The 20,832-nt window shown below is 46.0% G+C and overlaps 1 protein-coding gene across 1 annotated transcript in view; it reads left to right on the top strand.

Moving 5' to 3' along the window:
• PTK6 (protein tyrosine kinase 6) overlaps positions 1–20,832 on the top strand; it is a 178,317-nt gene that overhangs the window by 137,416 nt on the left and 20,069 nt on the right. Inside the window, exons 4-5 of the mRNA XM_078651643.1 lie at positions 7,891–8,065; positions 11,319–11,477. Of these exons, the coding sequence (XP_078507769.1) occupies positions 7,891–8,065; positions 11,319–11,477 (334 nt within the window). The remainder of the gene's footprint in view (positions 1–7,890; positions 8,066–11,318; positions 11,478–20,832) is intronic.

Genomic DNA, 20,832 nt, shown 5'->3' with positions numbered 1-20,832 from the left:
AGCTTTTGACCCGTCTCCTGTGCATCAATGTCAATTCACCAAAATTCCAGGAGTAGCAGAAGTGACATCGCACGCCATTTGACCTTTACTATGACTCACACACATACTTATACATACCAACACATACACACTTTCGAGCACGTGAAGACACTGTCAACCGGAAGCATGCATACAACATACATTTAACAGCATTTTTTATCTACCTTAGCTCCCAGATAGGGTCATATTCCAGCTAATGTAAACCAATTTTTTACTAAAGTAATAGTGAATAATATTCAATATTAGTGTAATAAAAAAATGACTGAAACAAGGCAAGTGGAGCTCCAACCAGCGTCCATTAGGAAGAGCTGCCCCTGTGCTCCAGGCACAGATATTGCCACTTCTGAGGCCAGGGGTCGCAAAAGCAGTGCCAGGGGTAGCAAGGGGCAAGTCAGGGTTCGCAGCTGCGACCCCTAAATGATGTCTATGCTCTTCTGTGAATGCTAGAAGTGAAAGAGGGAGGAGTCTTTGGAGGGAGAACCTTGACGTGTAGTCATAGCTCAGATGCAGGGTGCAGTGTAGTGCTAAGATAGCTCAGTGAGCTAAGCACTCAATTCTGCCATTAGATTGCAGTCTGTCTGCAAATCTAAGCTTTAATCCCGGAAGGGGACGACCGAGCATTTCATCCTTGGGACTACGCCCACATCATGCGAAGGCCAGAGCTGGTCGGGCTTGGTACAGGGAGCAACATTCAGTGCAGTGCCATCTGGTCCTCCTGCCAGGAAAAAGTTATAGCCAGGTAAAGGTGCTGGAAGTAAGGAAAGCGTACAAAAGGGGGTGGTAATGGACGGAGCATCTGAACCAATTAAACACTCACACCCAGTCAACAGATCTGGGTTTAATCCATCACCATTCTTTTGCCCACTCTGCCACCCCAGTTCAGACATGGCCATATGCAAATCAGTCTGACCCTGTGCCTCATGGGAACAGTCCAGCCCGAACTGCCAAGCCATGTCTTCCCTTGACCGGAATCAAGCTTCCTAGGACCCGTTTCTGGCATTTCAGCCGTCTTCAGCCAGGCTTGCTTGAATCCAGTGGCAAAGTGAGCAGGGACTCAACGTCTGAGCATACCCTGCGAACTTATGGCAACAAAGCGGTACAAAAGGGGGTGGTAATGGACGGAGCATCTGAACCAATCAAACACTCACACCCAGTCAACAGATCTGGGTTGAATCCATCAGAAGTAAGGAAAAGCTGCTTTGGTAAGAAAACCACATTACTATCAAAGTCTAAATTTCTGTTTGAGAATTAGCCCAAGGCAGGTAGCAACTGGCAAGAAGAAGGGAGTGGTATACCCAACTACCAATGACAGCTTGTGGTGGGAAGGAAATAGTCCCCTGGGCGGAGACAAAGACCACTCTATATTTCAAAGACTTGTTAACAACAGAGTTGCTGACACAGACCTTAGCAGTGCTTAATTTGAGCAGGTGCTTTCAGGTGCTCAGCACCAGCACTTCTTGCACAGGGCCGGGGCTAGGATTTCTGGTCCTGCAGGTGGTGGTCTCAATATTAATTGCCCAATTTAAAATAAAAAGAAACACATACCTTGTATGGTGATGGGCTGGTATGTTTTCATAGGCAGGCAAACATCTGTTCAGGCAGGCATGATTGTGTATTATCACTTTAGTGATGATGTCTTCACGCCTGGACCTTTCAGCCGCCTTCGACACCCTACGCACCCGCCTCCACAACGCAGGGATCTAAGGCAGTGAGGTGTTGAAAGTTGGGCACACCGGAGGTAGAAGTGGGCTGTAGCCTCATTGGCAGCATTTACAGCCCTGGCAGTTCATTTTTTTTTTACAAATTAAGCACTGGACCTTAGATTATAATTATATTGTCAGAGGTCTTCACTGGTACTAGCATTTGTTACTGACTCAGAAATTCGTGGCGCTATTCTTATCAACTCCTAAGGGGTAAAATCAGCCCAGATGTTCAACATGTAAGTTGTAGGCTTTACTCCGACATCAGAAGCATGTATAATAACCAAGACGAGGCACTGAAATATATGTATTCTTCATAAACGGTCCTCTCGATCAGCACTGCTAGGCTGCTTCTTGGCAATTGGTTGACAAGTGTTCTCCTTACCCAGCTCAGGGGCGTCGTGAACCCCTGCTATAGCAGCTACAGTGGGGTGTTTTTTATGGGCCTCGTTTACCTGCAACTTGGCACATAAAAGCTCATAATTAACACAAGAGGGATGGGCTTATAGAAAACAGAAAGAAGGATGAACAAGTTGATGCATGAGTGGGTGAAAGAAAGTATGGCTTGGTGAGTGGGTGAAAGGATGGGGGATGGATAGATGAGTGGTTGAAAGGATGGGTTGATGAAATGATGAATGAGTGGGTGAAAGGATGGATTGATGGATGAGTGGGTGAAAGGGTAAGGGGTGAAAGGATGGGTTGGTGATAGGAGGAGTGGGTGAAAGGATGGGAATGAGTGGATAAAAAATGGGTGGCTGAATGGGTGAGAGGATGTGTGGGTCAAGTGATGAGTGGGTGAGACAATTGGTTTACTGGTGGATGAAAGGATAGCGGAGTGAATGGAAATCTGGGAGGATAGATGGATGTGGGTGAAAGGATGGCAGGGTAAATGGAGAATTGACAGGATGAATGGGTGGTTGGGAGAAAGAATGGGTGGCAAAGTAAATGGAAATTTGAGAGGATCGATGGGCGAGTGAAAAGATGGCATAGTAAAGTGAAATCTAAGAGGATCGATGGATGGATGGTTGGATGAAAAGATAGCAGAGTAAATGGAATCTAAGTGGATGGATGGCTGATGGATGGAAGTATGGGTGGAAATACAGCAGACTAAATAGGATCCAGATAATGAATCAAAGGATGGGTGGGTGAAAGGATGGCAGAGTAAATGGAAATCTGAGGGTATAGATGGAGGCAAAGTAAATGGAAATCTGAGAGGATAGAAGGATGGATCAGCGGGTAAAAGAAATCTGAGAGGGTGGTTGGGTCGGTGAGTGGTTGAAAGGACGGCGGAGCAATCGTAAATCTGAGGGGATGGATGGGTGGGTGAAGGACGGCAGAGTAAATGGAAAGCTGAGAGGGAGGCTTAATGGATGGATGGCAAAGTACATGGAAATCTGAGAAGCTGGCTGGGTGGATGAATGGATGAACAAAAGGATCAATTGATGGATGTCTAAGTCAAATAATGGATGTATGAGTGAATGTATGTATGTATGGATGTTTGCCTAGATGATGGATGTGTGACCGGATGGTTGGATGAAATGGTGAAAGACTGAATTATGGATGAAAGAATGAATGTATGACAGAATGTAAAGGCGAAATGGTGGATAGCAACAGGTAGATGGAAGGGAGAAAATATTAATGGATAGAGGCTTGGATGGAAGAGAGAAAAGAGCTTTTTTTTAGAGCGGTTTAAGCTCATTTGCTTGGTGCTATTGGAGATTTGGTTCCAAGTGGGAGGTATTTTGATTTTATGGCTACTCACTTGACCCTGCTCAATGGTACTCAGTTCATCCATGGAGCACATTCATACATGACGTGGCCTCTAGGGTGCAACTTACAGTTTTTGGGAAGCTGATTTTAGGAATTTTACAGAAGAGTGGGTAGCTCCCAACCTGCCCCACATCTGCTCGTAATTGTTGGCCTGTTCCTTTTTTTTAGAAGAGACACCAGTGCGCACAATGACCTGTGCCGATGCTCACTGCTGTCTAAACACTCTCAGGGCCTCATTTATGAGGCCTTGCGTCAGTTTTGCGCTTCTGATTCGTCACTTTTTGTGACGCATCGGCAGCGTAAAACTTGCCTTCTGTTCCGCACTATTTACAAAGTGACGCATCTAAGCAGACCCCTGCGCTACAACAACCTGCGTCAGGTATAATGTATGCAGGGGGGGCGTTCCCCCACAAAAAGCCTAGTAGAAGTGACGCAGTGAAATCTATGAGATTTCACTGTGTCACTTCTAGGATGCCGTTGCGTCAAAATCTTGTGCCTGCCTCAGAGCAGGCGTAAGACTGACGCAGGCCCATGTGAAAGGATGCATTGCTGGATTTGCGTCACTTTTGTGACACACTCCAGCAATGCTTGACTTTTGCTCTTACAGATACGTCAGAAACACTGACGTATCTGTAACTCCTTGCGACATGATGCGCCATACATTAATTATGACGCATCAGGTATGTCGCAAGGAGTGCGCACTGAGAAGTGATGCATCGCTGCTTTCACGCAGTAATGTGTCATTTCTCTTAAATGAGGCCCTCATTAGTGAACAGATACATCTCAAGACAGTTTGTGTATTTCATGGGTACTCGGGCCAGAACAGGACGTATGTAACCGTATAGAGAGACCGTCAGTCTGGCATTTTACTATAGGGGTCTATTTTATCCACCTCAAAGCGATAAAAGGCAGAGCCTGGGTTTTATTCTCCGTGGCAGGTATGTAATCTGTGTGCTGTTTCACTGGTATAGCGCCCAGTTAGTAGCATTTTAAGTGGAATATGGTCTATCCCCACAGAGTCCCTGGGGCTTTGTTAAGAGAATTGTTTTTGCGGAGACTATAGGAAATGCGTGTCAACCAATGTATCAAACAAGTCCTGCCTAAGGGCAGTGGAAAACGTTTCTCCGCTTTCTCATTCTTTAACAAGCATTGGTAAAGTCAACAGGTCTTTACTTTAGGAGCTTGTTGGCATTGATAATACAAAATTAAGTGGCTGCATCATTTTGTAGATGCACATGTTTGTTAGCATTAGCAAGGTCAATAAGTAGTTAAGCCGAAACCTGTTGACTTTTCCAGTGTTGTTCCTTTGACTCTGCATCATCACGCCTACTTTTGGGTCGAAGACTTCCAGACAGCACAGCTGTCTGGTTGCCAAAGACTTCTAGGGGGGCCTTCTGAAAGCTGAACTAAGATTGCATTTCATCCATTGCTTACCATTGGCTTTGTAACACTTGTTTGCTTTCTATTTGCTGGATTTATTTGTTTTAGGCTTCCCAGCATGTCTTTTTCCCTCCTGTGGAACATAGCCTGTTTAGGAAAGGCTTGTTTCTAGCACACACAAAATGTAAATGTCTGTAAATGAACTGTGCAAATATTTCAGAATATATCAGAATTAGGAAACCACAAATGAAGCATGTTTTTGGGTAATTCTGAAGTGTGATGGAAATTAATATTTTAACATGATCAAAGCAAATCAATGCACTAGGTTATGCCATTTCCATACATTATCATTTGTGTGCTGTATAATTTTATCAGTAAAACTGTATGTCTATGCAAATGTAATGCTCATTTCAATAAAAAATGTGTTTGTAATGGTAGTGCTGTACCACATCATGCATACTCCACTCTACGCCACTCCACTGTATGACACTCTATGCCACTCTATAACACTTTCTGCCACTTACACCACTCCACTCTACACCACTCTACTCCATGCCAATCTAATCTACTCCACTCTGCATCTCTACTTCACTCCTCACCACTCTACTCCATGCCAATCTAATCTACTCCACTCTTCATCTCTACTTCACTCCTCACCACTCCACTTGATGCCATTCCACTCTACTCTACTCTACTCCACTATATGCAACTCTGCTCCACTCTGCTCTCCCATTCTGATACTCCACAACACACTACTCTACTCCACTCTACAACACTTTATGCCACTTCAATTTATGACTCTCTACCACAACACTCCCTGCTATGTCATCTGTGACACTCCATTCTGACACTCCTCTCTATTCTACTCCACTCTACAACACTTTGACAGTCTACTCCACTCAAGTCCACTCTACACCACACCACTCCACTCTATGCCACTCCAGTCTATGCCACTCTACTCTATGCCACTTTACGCCAGTCCACTCTACAACACTATACCACTTCACTCTAGGCCACTCTACTTGTGTCTACGACACTCCACAACACTCCGTGCCCCTCCACTCTGCGACACTCCACTCAACTCCACACAATGCCACTCTCCAACATCCCACTCTACGCCACTCTGCGCCTCTCCACTTCACATTACACCACTCCACTCTAAACCACTCCACTCTACACCACTTTACTCCATGACAATCTACTCTACTCCACTCTATGCCTCACTACTTCACTCTACTCCACCCTTTGCCACTCAACTCAATACCATTCCATTCCACTTCACTCTACAACTCACTATTCTACTCCACTCTATGCCATTCCACTCTATTCCACGCTACGACACTCCACTCTACGACATTCCACTCTACAACACTCTATTCTCCAACAGTCTACAACACCCTATGCCACTTCACCCTGACACTCTAATCAACTCTTTGCCACACCTGTGTGCAACACTCCTCTCTATGACACTCCACTCTATTCTACTTCACTCTACAACACTCCATGTTATGCCATTCTATGCCACTGCAGTGTACGCTACTCTACTGTGCCACTTCACCACTCCACAACATGTTATTCCACTTCACTCTGACAGCCTACTCCACTCTACTTTATTCCACACAACGCCACTCTCTGACACTCCACTTCATTACACTCTAGGCCCCTGCACTCTATGACCCCCTCCCCCCATCCTAGGCCACTTTATGCCACTCTGTACCACTCCACTTTACTACACTCTGCGCCACTTTACTCCATGACACTCTCCGCCACTCTGACGCTCCATCCCGTGACATCCCACTCCACTCCCCTCCACTCTTTGCAACTCCCCTCTGTGACACTCAACTCTCCTTTATGCCCCTAACTTTTAGCCAAGCTGATCAGCAGCCACTCTGGTGTATAACATGGGGTCGGGAGAGAGGAGGATAGAGAGAGACACGAAGCGGGGCGTCAGAAGCACACAGGGGAAACTGGCTAGTGGAGTGCAGTGTTGAAAGCAGCATGGAGGGCATGTAGTGGACGTGGGAGATAAGCATAACAGGGAGACAGCAGGAAAACAAACGCAATCGCATGGAGTGCTCCATATAAAAGAAAAAACAAGTTCCCGAAAAGTGAGCACCGGTGGAAGGATAGGAGGATCCAATGAGACTTGGTAAAGAGGCCATGATTCATGAGAGGGATAAATATATGCTGGACAGACTGAAACAAATAAAGCCAGCAAATAGAAAGAAAGCAAATGTGAATGACAAAAGACAAAGCCAATAGTAAGCAATGGGTGAAATTAATTCCTAGGTCTGATTTCAGCCTTTTCCCAACATGTCTTTGCAGCAGGGCAGCTGTGCTGTCTGGTAGACCTGGACCTAAAAAGCATTAGCAAAGCCAGTAGACCACACATTGCTTTTAAATGACAGGGCCAATTGTATTGCCACAAGTTGTGTTACTTGTAAACACATTCTCGTCCAGCATAAGCTTCTTTTTGTCTATGAAATTGAAGTTACTTGCTCAGAAATAGAAGAAGAAGAAGTTTATTAAATAATGGCTAAGATACTTAAAACCATTGCAATAAAAATGTGACAGGATATAATACAAGGATACATGATGTGCTCAGAAACAGAGGTTAGTGACATGAAGCTCCCATGATCTTGTCTCTGTTGGCAATAGAGGGAAGACCACGTGATTTCACATTATTAGTTCATAGAGCACATTCACAGACTACCTTCTGTAGCTGTGGAAATGTGGGGGTATACTTAATGGCATTTTTTAAGTCCTCTCCTTCGTACTCATTTGAGGTGTAGTAGAGGTGTAGTAGTGACACCTTAAATTAATTATGTAGAGTTTCCTGGTTGCAGAATAGTGGAACTAATGGTTACCTTTGGAAGAGAATCCACAGACAGAATCCACTCTGGTTACCACCCAACACTAAATCAGTTTCTGATGGGCAGTCCAGTAGAGGTTGACCACTTGAAAGAGGTTTGACTTTTTTGTGTATTTCATTGTCTATTAGAAAGAACCAGATGTCAATGATTTCTCCGAAGATGCTGCTGATATCTGGGAAAGACCAAGGGAAGAGTTCGAACTGGGCACGAAGCTGGGGTCAGGCAACTTCGGGGATGTGTACGAGGCGATGTGGAAGAGCAGTCGCGTCCCCGTCAAGGTGGCCATCAAGGTGATAAAAGCGGGTGAGTAAAGCACTGGGCAAGTTCCCCAAAGCATTTCTTCAATGAGTAAGATGCAGCTAAAGAAGATGCTGTTATTTAAAATGATCAGAGGTGCAGGGCCTATCATTTGAAGTTAAATCACATTGGGCCAGAGGCATCAAAGGGTTTTGCCCATTCTGTGTCTATGGGAAAATGTGTTCATGCATATGGCCCCTTGACTTTTTGAAATATTTTCATTTGAGTCCCCAAACCATGGATAACCCATCTCTATTGTTTAGGTGCCTCGAGGCTAGTGATATGCAAAGTTGCGTAGTTTTATTTGCGCAAAAATCTGAAGTTTGCCAGATTTTTGGTCGCACAGTTTGTTTTTTGAATGTCATTGTCAAAAAAGCCCCCTAGCAACCATTAAAAGACTGACAGTATTTTAACTCTACTGTGCTGCAAATAAATACACCTGATTAGGCCATAAAAAAACAGTCACAAAAAAAATAATGTGACTGAATAAGCGCCATGAATGGAATGATTCTGTGAACTACAGGAAAATTGAGTGAGGACTCCTACTTGAGAGTATGCTTGCATAGCTCAAACAAGCATTGGCAATTCCACCAGGTCTGGCTTTGAAAGAATGTGGTATGGTAATGTGAAGCATTACAAGTAAATAGCATGGGAATAGATATGTATTTGTGTGGAAGCAAAGAACTGTAGAATAATATTAATTTGGTTAAAAGGTCCGGTGCCAGATGCACTGTTAAGCCAGACCTAAAAATACATGTACATTATTGGCTGCCCTCCTCCCATCTGTTGTGCTGCTAGAGAAAAGCAACATAAATCTTCTAGTTGTTATTTATGGCTCTCAGAGAGAGCTGTTATCATTTACTTCCATTTTTAAATGTCATAACTCACTGCTGACATAGCAAAAGTTGATAACGAAACTCATTGCACAGTGTTGCTACATCATATGAGCCTTGCAGGCAGTGGTTAATTAGTAAAATAATATATATCAGGTCTCTCGTCAGGAGGCAGCTTGCACCAGCCCATTTCTCCTGTTAGCGCTGCCTAAAACAGAGCCAACTACTATCGTTGAAAGGTGGGAGAGGATGTGGCGTAAAGGCCAGAGCTATCAGGTTTGTGTCTCGGCTTCAGCTCAACATCTTGTGATTCTGGGAAAATCACTTAATCTCCAAATTCCTACCATAAATGAATATGTCCTGGTGCTCTTGAAAAGCACCGGTGTTGATGATTAAGCGCCGGTGCTAAGCACCGGAAACCACCAGCTCAAATTAAGCACTGCTTCCAGGCCAGGTGATGGGGCTAAATGGAAGCCTGTTGGCACAATTATGCTTGTCTGCTTTGAATGAAAGTAGAAAGCACAGCTGCAGGAAGGGGAAGGAAGTAAGTGGAGGGTTGGGCTTTGATTAAGGATTGTAGGTAAGGCATTTGTTTTTACATTTGCTTCAGGGAGGAGAGGTTGTGTTATGTATAGCTCTCCCATTATCCTCTCCCTCAGCACAGCAGTTGAAGGCAGGGGCAGATTATTTTGAGGGCCATACATAAAATAAAATTATAGTTGGGTAAAAAATGAATTACAGGGATTATTTTCACCCCGGGAATCTGAACCCCTCGGTGAAAAACATCCCTGTAATTCACAGGTACCCATCTATAATTGTATATATCTAAGACACATTAATAGCAGTCCAATTGCATGTGTATACCTCTGAAAGTTCAAGCTTAGGCAGCTAGATAGTTAAAGAAAGTGATTCCAGCTGCTTTGAGTGCAAACACTTTTTTTGTGGAAACATGGAACTTCTGCTCAATCAAAACATGTATTCTTGGGTCCCAACATTTGCCCCTCACTATTGGTGTTCACATAAGTACCTGGTGACAGCTGCTTAGTCAAGCCAGACCATAACTACTACTAGAGCCATCTCCATTGGGCTACATAAATACCCCTGCCCTCCTCTCGGTAGTGAAAATATGAATAAATTAAATATAACATTATATGAATTCCAGCAAAATGTAGGATAGTTGGCAACCATTTCATTTTTGTTACTGACAATAAAAATGGTGAATAATAATAGTACCATGTTCATTTTAACCAATGGGCGACCAACATTTGAAGTCCCGAGTGTGGCCACTAGGTGGCCCTACAAGCACACTGCTTTCATCCAAAATCCGTGTTATCTCTAATGTTTACGGGAGGCCTGCTGTTTCTAAAGCCCATTCAGGGTATTGCATGGCTATTCTGACAGGGCCAGTGGAATTCTGCCTTTTCTGCATTATTATTTATTTACACCACCGGCCACATAATTCACAAACTGCTGCATAATTATCAGATTTCAACAAAAAGTTGAGAGAGCAATGAACACTACCCACAGATCAAACTCTAAGGGGCCGATTAGGATGGCGGACGGACTTGCGTCCGTCCGCCACCCCTGAGTAGGAGGGACCGTCCGCATGGGCAGCGGCGGTCCCTCCATGGCAATTAGGATGTGACCGCCAGGGTGGCGGTCACATCCTCTATTTTTAACATTGCGGCGGGTGCAGCTTCAAGCTGCACCCGCCGCAATGTTAAAAATGCATGCATTGCATTTACATGCACAAAGCGGCAGGCACCGCACGGTGCCTGCTGCTTTGTGTACGCAAATGCAGGGGGGTACCATAGGTACCCCCCATGTGCACCCCCCACCCCCCATTCACCCAGGGGGCCCGCAACGGGCCCCCAAAGTGAATGTCCGTATGCTTTTCCATGGCAGAAAAGCCGCCGTGGAAAAGCATATTTACACCAACATCATAATATGGCGGACGGTGTCTCATAGACACCGCCTGCCATGTTATAGCTTTTCCGCCGCGGTCGGAAGCCGACCGCGGCGGAAAAGCGGCGGACGGAATTCCAGACCCACCAGCCATCCTAATTTGGCGGTGGGTCTTTGGAGTCTCCGCCGCGGTTTTTCCGCATCCTCCAGGCCGGCGGACACTTCCGCCGGCCCGGAGGATGCGGAAAAACCGCCATCCTAATCGGCCCCTAAATGTAGTCCTGTTGTAAAAAAAAAAAAAAACAGGACAGCAGCAAGGATGTACAGAATCAGATGTATTTGCTGACCTCATATTCTCCTGAGTCCTGAACCCAATATGTGTGCCTCTGTCACCCAAAATATGCTACCCAGTGTGTGTGTTCTTGTGGTGTCCTTGCTCCAGTGCATGTCCCCCGTCCATTGTTACTGTGTCTCTTTGGGGCTTTGAATCTCATCCTCTGGCTCCTTCTGCTCTCACGTAGACATGATGTGCCAAAAGGACTTTAAGGCAGAAATACAGATCATGAAGAGGCTGCAGCACCGCCATCTCCTGACGCTGTACGCGGTCTGCTCGCAGGCGGATCCTTACTACATCATCACGGAGTTCATGCCGAAGGGGGACCTGCTGAAGCTGCTGAGAGGTATGTGTCGCTGACAGAGCTGCTGAAGCTGCTGAGAGGTGTGTGCCTCTGATAGAGCTGCTGAAGCTGCCGAGAGGTATGTGTCACTGACAGAGTTGCTGAAGCTGCTCAGAGGTATGTGTCACTGACAGAGTTGCTGAAGCTGCTGAGAGGTATGTGTCACTGACAGAGCTCCTGAAGCTGCTGAGAGGTATGTGTCACTGACAGAGCTGCTGAAGCTGCTGAGAGGTATGTGTCACTGACAGAGTTGCTAAAGCTGCTGAGAGGTATGTGTCACTGACAGAGCTCCTGAAGCTGCTGAGAGGTATGTGTCACTGACAGAGCTGCTGAAGCTGCTGAGAGGTATGTGTCACTGACAGAGTTGCTAAAGCTGCTGAGAGGTATGTGTCAGTAACAGAGCTGCTGAAACTGCTGGAAGGTAAGTGTCACTGACAGAGTTGCTGAAGCTGCTGGAAGCTATGTGTCACTGACAGAGTTGCTGAAGCTGCTGGAAGGTATGTGTCACTGACAGAGTTGCTGAAGCTGCCGAGAGGTGTGTGCCTCTGATAGAGATGCTGAAGCTGCTGAGAGGTATGTGTCACTGACAGAGCTGCTGAAGCTGCTGAGTGGTATGTGTCACTGACAAAGCTGCTGAAGCTGCTGAGAGGTATGTATCACTGACAGAGCTGCTGAAGCTGCTGAGAGGTATGTGTCACTGACAGAGTTGCTGAAGCTGCTGGAAGGTAAGTGTCACTGACAGAGTTGCTGAAGCTGCTGAGGGGGTATGTGTCGCTGACAGAGTTGCTGAAGTGGCTGAGAGGTATGTTTCACTGACACAGTTGCTGAAGCTGCTGAGAGGTATGTGTCACTGACAGAGTTGCTGAAGCTGCTGAGAGGTATGTGTCACTGACAGAGCTCCTGAAGCTGCTGAGATGTATGTGTCACTGACAGAGCTGCTGAAGCTGCTGAGAGGTATGTGTCACTGACAGAGCTGCTGAAGCTGCTGAGAGGTATGTGTCCCTGACAGAGCTCCTGAAGCTGCTGAGAGGTATGTGTCACTGACAGAGTTGCTGAAGCTGCTGAGAGGTATGTGTCACTGACACAGTTGCTGAAGCTGCTGAGAGGTATGTGTCCCTGACAGAGCTCCTGAAGCTGCTGAGAGGTATGTGTCACTGACAGAGTTGCTGAAGCTGCTGAGAGGTATGTGTCACTGACACAGTTGCTGATGCTTCTGGGAGGTATGTGTCAGTGACAGAGCTGCTGAAACTGCTGAGAGGTATGTGTCGCTGATAGAGCTGCTGAAGCTGCTGAGAGGTATGTCTCACTGCTAGAGCTGCTGAAGCGGGTGAGAGGTATGTGCCACTGATAGAGCTGCTGAAGCTGCTGAGAGGTATGGGCTGCTGAATCGCTGATAGAGCTACTGAAGCTGTTAAGAGGTATGTGACCCTGACAGAGCTGCTGAATCAGTTGAGAGGTATGTGTCCCTGACAGAGCTGCTGAATCAGTTGAGAGGTATGTGTCCCTGACAGAGCTGCTGAATCAGTTGAGAGGTATGTGCCACTGATAGAGCTGTTGAAGCTGCTGAGAGGTATGTGTTGCTGTTGGAGCTGCTGACGTTGCTGAGAGGTATGTATTGCTGATAGAGCTGCTGAAGCTGCTGAGAGATATGTGTCACTGACAAAGCTGCTGAAGCTGCTGAGAGGTATGTGTTGCTGTTAGTGCTGCTGAAGCTGCTGAGAGGTATGTGCCACTGATATAACTGCTGAAGCATCCAAGAGGTATGTTTGCTGATAGAGCTGCCGAAGCTGATGAGTGGTATGTGTCCCTGACAGAGCTGCTGAGGGGTATGTTAGCTGATAGAGCTGCTGAAGCGTCCGAGAGGTATGTGTTGCTGACAGAGCTGCTGAGAGGTATGTGTCTTTGACAGAGCTGATGAAGCTGATGAGAGGTATGTGTCCCTGACAAAGCTGCTGAAGCTGCTGAGAGGTATGTGTTGCTGTTAGAGCTGCTGAAGCTGCTGAGAGGTATGTGCCACTGATATAACTGCTGAAGCATCCAAGAGGTATGTTTGCTGATAGAGCTGCCGAAGCTGATGAGTGGTATGTGTCCCTGACAGAGCTGCTGAGGGGTATGTTAGCTGATAGAGCTGCTGAAGATGCTGAGAGGTATGTGTAGCTGACAGAGTTGCTGAAGCTGCTGAGAGGTATGTGTCGCTGACAGAGTTGCTGAAGCTGCTGAGAGGTATGTGTCACTGACACAGTTGTTGAAGCTGCTGAGAGGTATGTGTCACTGACAGAGTTGCTGAAGCTGCTGAGAGGTATGTGTCACTGACAGAGCTGCTGAAGCTGCTGAGAGGTATGTGTCCCTGACAGAGCTCCTGAAGCTGCTGAGAGGTATGTGTCACTGACAGAGCTGCTGAAGCTGCTGAGAGGTATGTGCCACTGACAGAGTTGATAAAGCTGCTGAGAGGTATGTGTCAGTGACAGAGCTGCTGAAACTGCTGAGAGGTATGTGTCGCTGACACAGTTGCTGAAGCTGCTGAGAGGTATGTGTCGCTGATAGAGCTGCTGAAGCTGCTGAGAGGTATGTCTCACTGCTAGAGCTGCTGAAGCTGCTGAGAGGTATGTGTCCCTGACAGGACAGAGCTCCTGAAGCTGCTGAGAGGTATATGTCAGTGACAGAGCTGCTGAAGCTGCTGAGATGTATGTGTCACTGACAGAGTTGCTAAAGCTGCTGAGAGGTATGTGTCAGTGACAGAGCTGCTGAAACTGCTGAGAGGTATGTGTCGCTGATAGAGCTGCTGAAGCTGCTGAGAGGTATGTCTCACTGCTAGAGCTGCTGAAGCGGGTGAGAGGTATGTGCCACTGATAGAGCTGCTGAAACGGCTGAGAGGTATGGGCTGCTGAATCACTGATAGAGCTACTGAAGCTGTTAAGAGGTATGTGACCCTGACAGAGCTGCTGAATCAGTTGAGAGGTATGTGTCCCTGACAGAGCTGCTGAATCAGTTGAGAGGTATGTGCCACTGATAGAGCTGTTGAAGCTGCTGAGAGGTATGTGTTGCTGTTGGAGCTGCTGACATTGCTGAGAGGTATGTATTGCTGATAGAGCTGCTGAGAGATATGTGTCACTGATAAAAGTGCTGAAGCGTCTGAGAGGTATGTGTTGCTGACAGAGCTGCTTAGAGGTATGTGACCCTGACAGAGCTGCTGAATCAGTTGAGAGGTATGTGTCCCTGACAGAGCTGCTGAATCAGTTGAGAGGTATGTGTCCCTGACAGAGCTGCTGAATCAGTTGAGAGGTATGTGCCACTGATAGAGCTGTTGAAGCTGCTGAGAGGTATGTGTTGCTGTTGGAGCTGCTGACGTTGCTGAGAGGTATGTATTGCTGATAGAGCTGCTGAAGCTGCTGAGAGATATGTGTCACTGATAAAAGTGCTGAAGCGTCCGAGAGGTATGTGTTGCTGACAGAGCTGCTGAGAGGTATGTGTCTTTGACAGAGCTGATAAAGCTGATGAGAGGTATGTGTCCCTGACAAAGCTGCTGAAGCTGCTGAGAGGTATGTGTTGCTGTTAGAGCTGCTGAAGCTGCTGAGAGGTATGTGCCACTGATATAACTGCTGAAGCATCCAAGAGGTATGTTTGCTGATAGAGCTGCCGAAGCTGATGAGTGGTATGTGTCCCTGACAGAGCTGCTGAGGGGTATGTTAGCTGATAGAGCTGCTGAAGATGCTGAGAGGTATGTGTAGCTGACAGAGTTGCTGAAGCTGCTGAGAGGTATGTGTCGCTGACAGAGTTGCTGAAGCTGCTGAGAGGTATGTGTCACTGACACAGTTGTTGAAGCTGCTGAGAGGTATGTGTCACTGACAGAGTTGCTGAAGCTGCTGAGAGGTATGTGTCACTGACAGAGCTGCTGAAGCTGCTGAGAGGTATGTGTCCCTGACAGAGCTCCTGAAGCTGCTGAGAGGTATGTGTCACTGACAGAGCTGCTGAAGCTGCTGAGAGGTATGTGCCACTGACAGAGTTGATAAAGCTGCTGAGAGGTATGTGTCAGTGACAGAGCTGCTGAAACTGCTGAGAGGTATGTGTCGCTGACACAGTTGCTGAAGCTGCTGAGAGGTATGTGTCGCTGATAGAGCTGCTGAAGCTGCTGAGAGGTATGTCTCACTGCTAGAGCTGCTGAAGCTGCTGAGAGGTATGTGTCCCTGACAGGACAGAGCTCCTGAAGCTGCTGAGAGGTATATGTCACTGACAGAGCTGCTGAAGCTGCTGAGAGGTATGTGTCACTGACAGAGTTGCTAAAGCTGCTGAGAGGTATGTGTCAGTGACAGAGCTGCTGAAACTGCTGAGAGGTATATGTCGCTGATAGAGCTGCTGAAGCTGCTGAGAGGTATGTCTCACTGCTAGAGCTGCTGAAGCGGGTGAGAGGTATGTGCCACTGATAGAGCTGCTGAAACGGCTGAGAGGTATGGGCTGCTGAATCACTGATAGAGCTACTGAAGCTGTTAAGAGGTATGTGACCCTGACAGAGCTGCTGAATCAGTTGAGAGGTATGTGTCCCTGACAGAGCTGCTGAATCAGTTGAGAGGTATGTGCCACTGATAGAGCTGTTGAAGCTGCTGAGAGGTATGTGTTGCTGTTGGAGCTGCTGACATTGCTGAGAGGTATGTATTGCTGATAGAGCTGCTGAGAGATATGTGTCACTGATAAAAGTGCTGAAGCGTCTGAGAGGTATGTGTTGCTGACAGAGCTGCTTAGAGGTATGTGTCTTTGACAGAGCTGATGAAGCTGATGAGAGGTATGTGTTGCTGTTAGAGCTGCTGAAGCTGCTGAGAGGTGTGTACCACTGATATAACTGCTGAAGCATCTGAGAGGTATGTTTGCTGTTAGAGCTGCCAAAGCTGATGAGTGGTATGTGTCGCTGACAGAGCTGCTGAGAGGTATGTGTTGCTGTTAGAGCTGCTGAGAGGTATGTGTTGCTGTTAGAGCTGCTGAGAGGTATGTGTTGCTGTTAGAGCTGCTGAGAGGTATGTGTTGCTGTTAGAGCTGCTGAAGATGCTGAGAGGTATGTGTAGCTGACAGAGCTGCTGAAGGGAAGGAGGTAAAGCTTGAGGTCATGGGCAGTCACCCCAACTCTGGAGATTACAGGGGAGCAGGGTGCAGCTGTCATTATTCCAGCTTTATAAAATAGGGCAGAACAGGACTCCTCCCGCAGACCGGATGTCTGAACGGTTGGAGTTATTTTCAGGTCTGAGGTGAGTCAAGAACTTTTGAGTTTACTAAAATTATACATACATAATATATAGTTATAGGAGATTTCAGCCAGCCCTCTTCATTGATTGGTCTATTGTTATGTCATTCATATATTATTCTGCCCGCTATAGCATAGTAGAGTGGGTTTGCCCGGTCATTGGCTAACTGCACTGAGATTGACGGCATTCTGCTCTTTCACAAGAAGCACATGCACACACAAAGTACTAGTTTAAATACAAAAGCTGACTTATGTGTATTCGCTGCTAGATTTTGTTTTACCATATTTCTGTAAAAGGCTAAATAGTTTTCCACGAGTGAATCCCAAAGGAAATATTTTTTTAAATGACAATAATAATGATAATATCTGGGAGCAGGTAGTTCTCTCCTGGGCCAGTGCCTGCTCCCCTTGGTGCCACCAGCTGTGATTCACAGGTTAGAATATATATATATATATATATATATATATATATATATATATATCTGTATTGCTTGATTAATAAGAAACATTGCAATCAAAACATCTTGGAAAGGTTCCACTTCGGGGAACAGCGTTTACAACGCAACTTTTACAACGCTGTGACTTTACGACGCAACTTTTACAACGCAAGTCGTTACAACGACTTGCGCTGGGGGGCGCTCCGGGATAGGGAATAGTTTAATTTACTATCCAACTCCTTCCCTACTATCCACGGGGACTGGAGTTGGAATAGTAAATTAAACTATTCACTATCCAGCGCCCCCCAACGCAAGTCGTTGTAACGACTTGCGTTGTAAAAGTTGCGTCGTAAAGGCATGCGTTGTAAATGCATGCGTCGTAATGACATACATCCTTCCACTTCGCCTATCAGTAGACCTGCTTTGACAGGTCGATGACATGTCAATTGTTTCTGACTGTAACTGCAGTTGCAAAAGAATTGATACATTATCAAGGAGGAGGGGGAGCCTCTTTAATGCCCTCTGCCGCTTTGAAGGTATGTATTTTGTGCGCAGAAATGAATTTTTAGGTCGCTAAATATCTTTCCTACATTGTGACTTCCTGTTTTTGCTGTTGCAAATCCTGTAAATTTGTGAATCGTAGGCTTTGGCATTACAAAATTCTTAAGTACACTTGGCTCTTAGCTAATGTTGAAAAGAACAAAAAAGGTAAAAGTGAAACTTATTTTAAACAGGTTATAAAACCACCCAATAGACTGTTTGAACCACATGGCATAACAAGACTTAGCAAAGCCAACAGGTCTGGCGGTGACTGCCATCCTTTTACCTTGTCAGTGGGGATTTTGTTTGGCATGGATTTTGTGAGGACCTTGTCAATGTAAAAGATAAACATGGGCAAAAAGCAAAAAAAAATTTTGCCTCATGTGGCACACTTTGCCATACCAAGTAATGGTAGTAGTCAAAGGAACTACTTTGTTTTGATGCACTCTTTGTGAAAGGGCAGAATGCTGTCACTCACAGTGAAGTTAGCAAATGGCTGAAGTGGGCTGACCCTTTGCACTATGCTGTATATTGTAGTGAACAGGAGGGAAATGTGAATGACACAACAACAGACCAATGGATGAAGAGGGCTTGCTGAAAGTCCCTAAAAGCAATCACATTATACATATACAATTAGTAAAATCAAAACATCATGACTAACACTAGATCTAAAATCAGAAAAATACACAATTCTATAGATGATGCAACAGTGCCAACTACAGTTTAAAAATAGATTGTGGTATTAGAATCTGAGTTTGTTTTGCTCACTAAGGGCCAGATGTAGGTAATCCCAGATTACCGATTCTTAAATACCGAATCATACCGATTCGGTATTTAAGAACAGGCAAATGGGATGTAGGTAATTTTTCCTAAACAATTACCGAATCAGTAAATTTCGGTAATTACCGAATCGGTATTTACCGATTCGGTAATTGCCATTCATTCCTATGGGCCTGGGGGCCCATAGGAATGAATGTCAATTACTGAATCGGTAAATACCGATTCGGTAATTGGGGGAAACATTGAAGGGTGGCAGGGTGTCACTTTGACACCCTGTTGCACCCCTCAATTGTGCATGGGTGCAAATTCGGTAATTTCGGCCGTTACCGACCGGTATTGGGCATCCTACATCTGGCCCTATGTTAGTAAGTTTCTCTCTCTCATTTCAAGCTAAAGGTGGGCAGGCCAACAAATTAACAGGGAGAGCAGAACCAATCTGACTTGAGGTCTGGCCTGGGCTCTAAGAAGCCGTGCACGAGGTGAGCTCTCATAATGTCTGGCATGTAAACTGTGCAACAAACACCAGTTAAAAATGTGCATTTCATTAACATGCATAAATGTTTCTGCTAAGTACATCAGATCACTGCATTTAGATGCATTCATTTAATGTGACAGCTATTAAACTTGAACTTAAAAATATTTAACTCCCCCGCCATCCCATCAGTGAATTAAAACGTGAGTCCGTTGCCCTATGCAACCTGTAAACGGCCTAGATTGTTACATGGAACAACCTTATAGTCTATTTAAATCATCCACTAGATGGGTATTTATTTCCCTCTCCTGTTTTAACCCCTTCGCTGCTGCGGCTATTCCGCCGCAGCGCTAAGGGGGAGGCGGGGCCGCGCGGCGGTCCCGTGCTCGTGACGGAACCGATCAGTCACGGCCCTAAGGTGAGCTGTGCTTGTGACGGAACGGCTCCGTCACGGACCCGCCCGCCCATTAGAACATCAGCGCAGGCGCGAAATTCACGCCACGCAGGCGCGGCGGGCGGGCCGTGACGGAACCGTTCTGTCACCAGCACAGCCCACCCGAGGCTTGTGACGGAACGGTTCGTCACGAGCATGGGAGGGGTTAAAATAAAACTAGATGTCTTTTTCTTTAATTCTTGGTGTGTTAGGAAAGAACATTGTGGCTGGCTGAAGCCACATTGAAGCTCGGCTTGTTTTTGGCTTGAGGGCTCGATCCTGACTTGAGCTTTCAGTGGCTCACCCACCTCTACCCAAGCATGATACTATCTCCACTGAGATAAAGATATCTTAATACCCAGCCTTATCCTTCTGAAGGTAATTTAGGAATTCCCCATTAAACAGAAGTTTGTGGTCAATTCCCTCTTCTGCCCATCCTCTGGCTACATAGCTATCACAATGTCTCTGAAACATTACAGGATAAGACCATTGTCTCTAGGTCCTTATCACATTAACTATTATCAGTTGTGTCTCTCAAAATATCAGTTTCTACTCCTCATCAACTGATTGGTGCAGAGTGGCTGGTTTTGCTCTCCTTTGGATAGAGCCAAGGCACATCTCTTGGTTCCAACATCACGCCACCGCGGGTGCGACCTGCATGGTTGGCACGTCATCTTCTCTACATCCATTCTACAGAACTATGCTATAAATGCCGGCTCACAAGCTCATGCTCACTTTGGTCAGATTCTGCAGTAGACACAGTTTAGCTAAACGATGCTAACGGGGTCGCTGTTCAATCTTCCCATTGGTTAGTATGAACGGGACCAGGACCTTCTCTGGGAATATCAGTACTAGAGTAGTACTGGTAATTCCAGCTAAGGCCTGTGTTCAGATAAACCCATCCATTAGCTCACTGTCTGTCTGCATTGCATGCTATAACTGTATAAACGTAGGTGAGGTGTGATGGCCTCTAGACACATAAAGGAACTCAACATGTTGATGCCAAAAAAGTTAACCCTTGCTGTGCAAGATACATTCAAGCATTGATGCCAAAAAAGTTAACCCTTGCTGTGCAAGATACATTCAAGCATTTGGTCAGGACATCTTATGGGGAGAAGACAGACTCCTGCGATACACGTAGAAGAGTCACTTGTGCAAAACATGGACTTCTTATCTGAATACGCCCGGCCAAAAGCTAACCTTTATGATCCTAGAGGTGTGAGTAAATTAGCTTCCCTTGGGCTCTGGTTCATATCACAGCCTACTTTAGGATTCTTCTGCTGATCGTGCATCTTTGGGCCTCTCATTTTTTGGGTTCTCCTCCTTCCTGTGCCTTGAGGGCAACATGTGCCCCGCAAGTGCAGCAGAATTCCAGCACCTTCTGGGTCCCAGTAAATTGACTGAGTCCCAGTAATCTTTGATCCACTCATTGCTCCCTTTTTTCTGAGAAGCTCATTACTGTGAAT

Source organism: Lissotriton helveticus, chromosome 7 (genome assembly GCF_964261635.1).
Source record: "Lissotriton helveticus chromosome 7, aLisHel1.1, whole genome shotgun sequence".
In the NCBI taxonomy this organism is placed as follows: Eukaryota; Metazoa; Chordata; class Amphibia; order Caudata; family Salamandridae; genus Lissotriton; species Lissotriton helveticus.
Note: the sequence above shows the minus strand (reverse complement) of the source record. Positions and strands in the feature narration are given on the sequence as shown.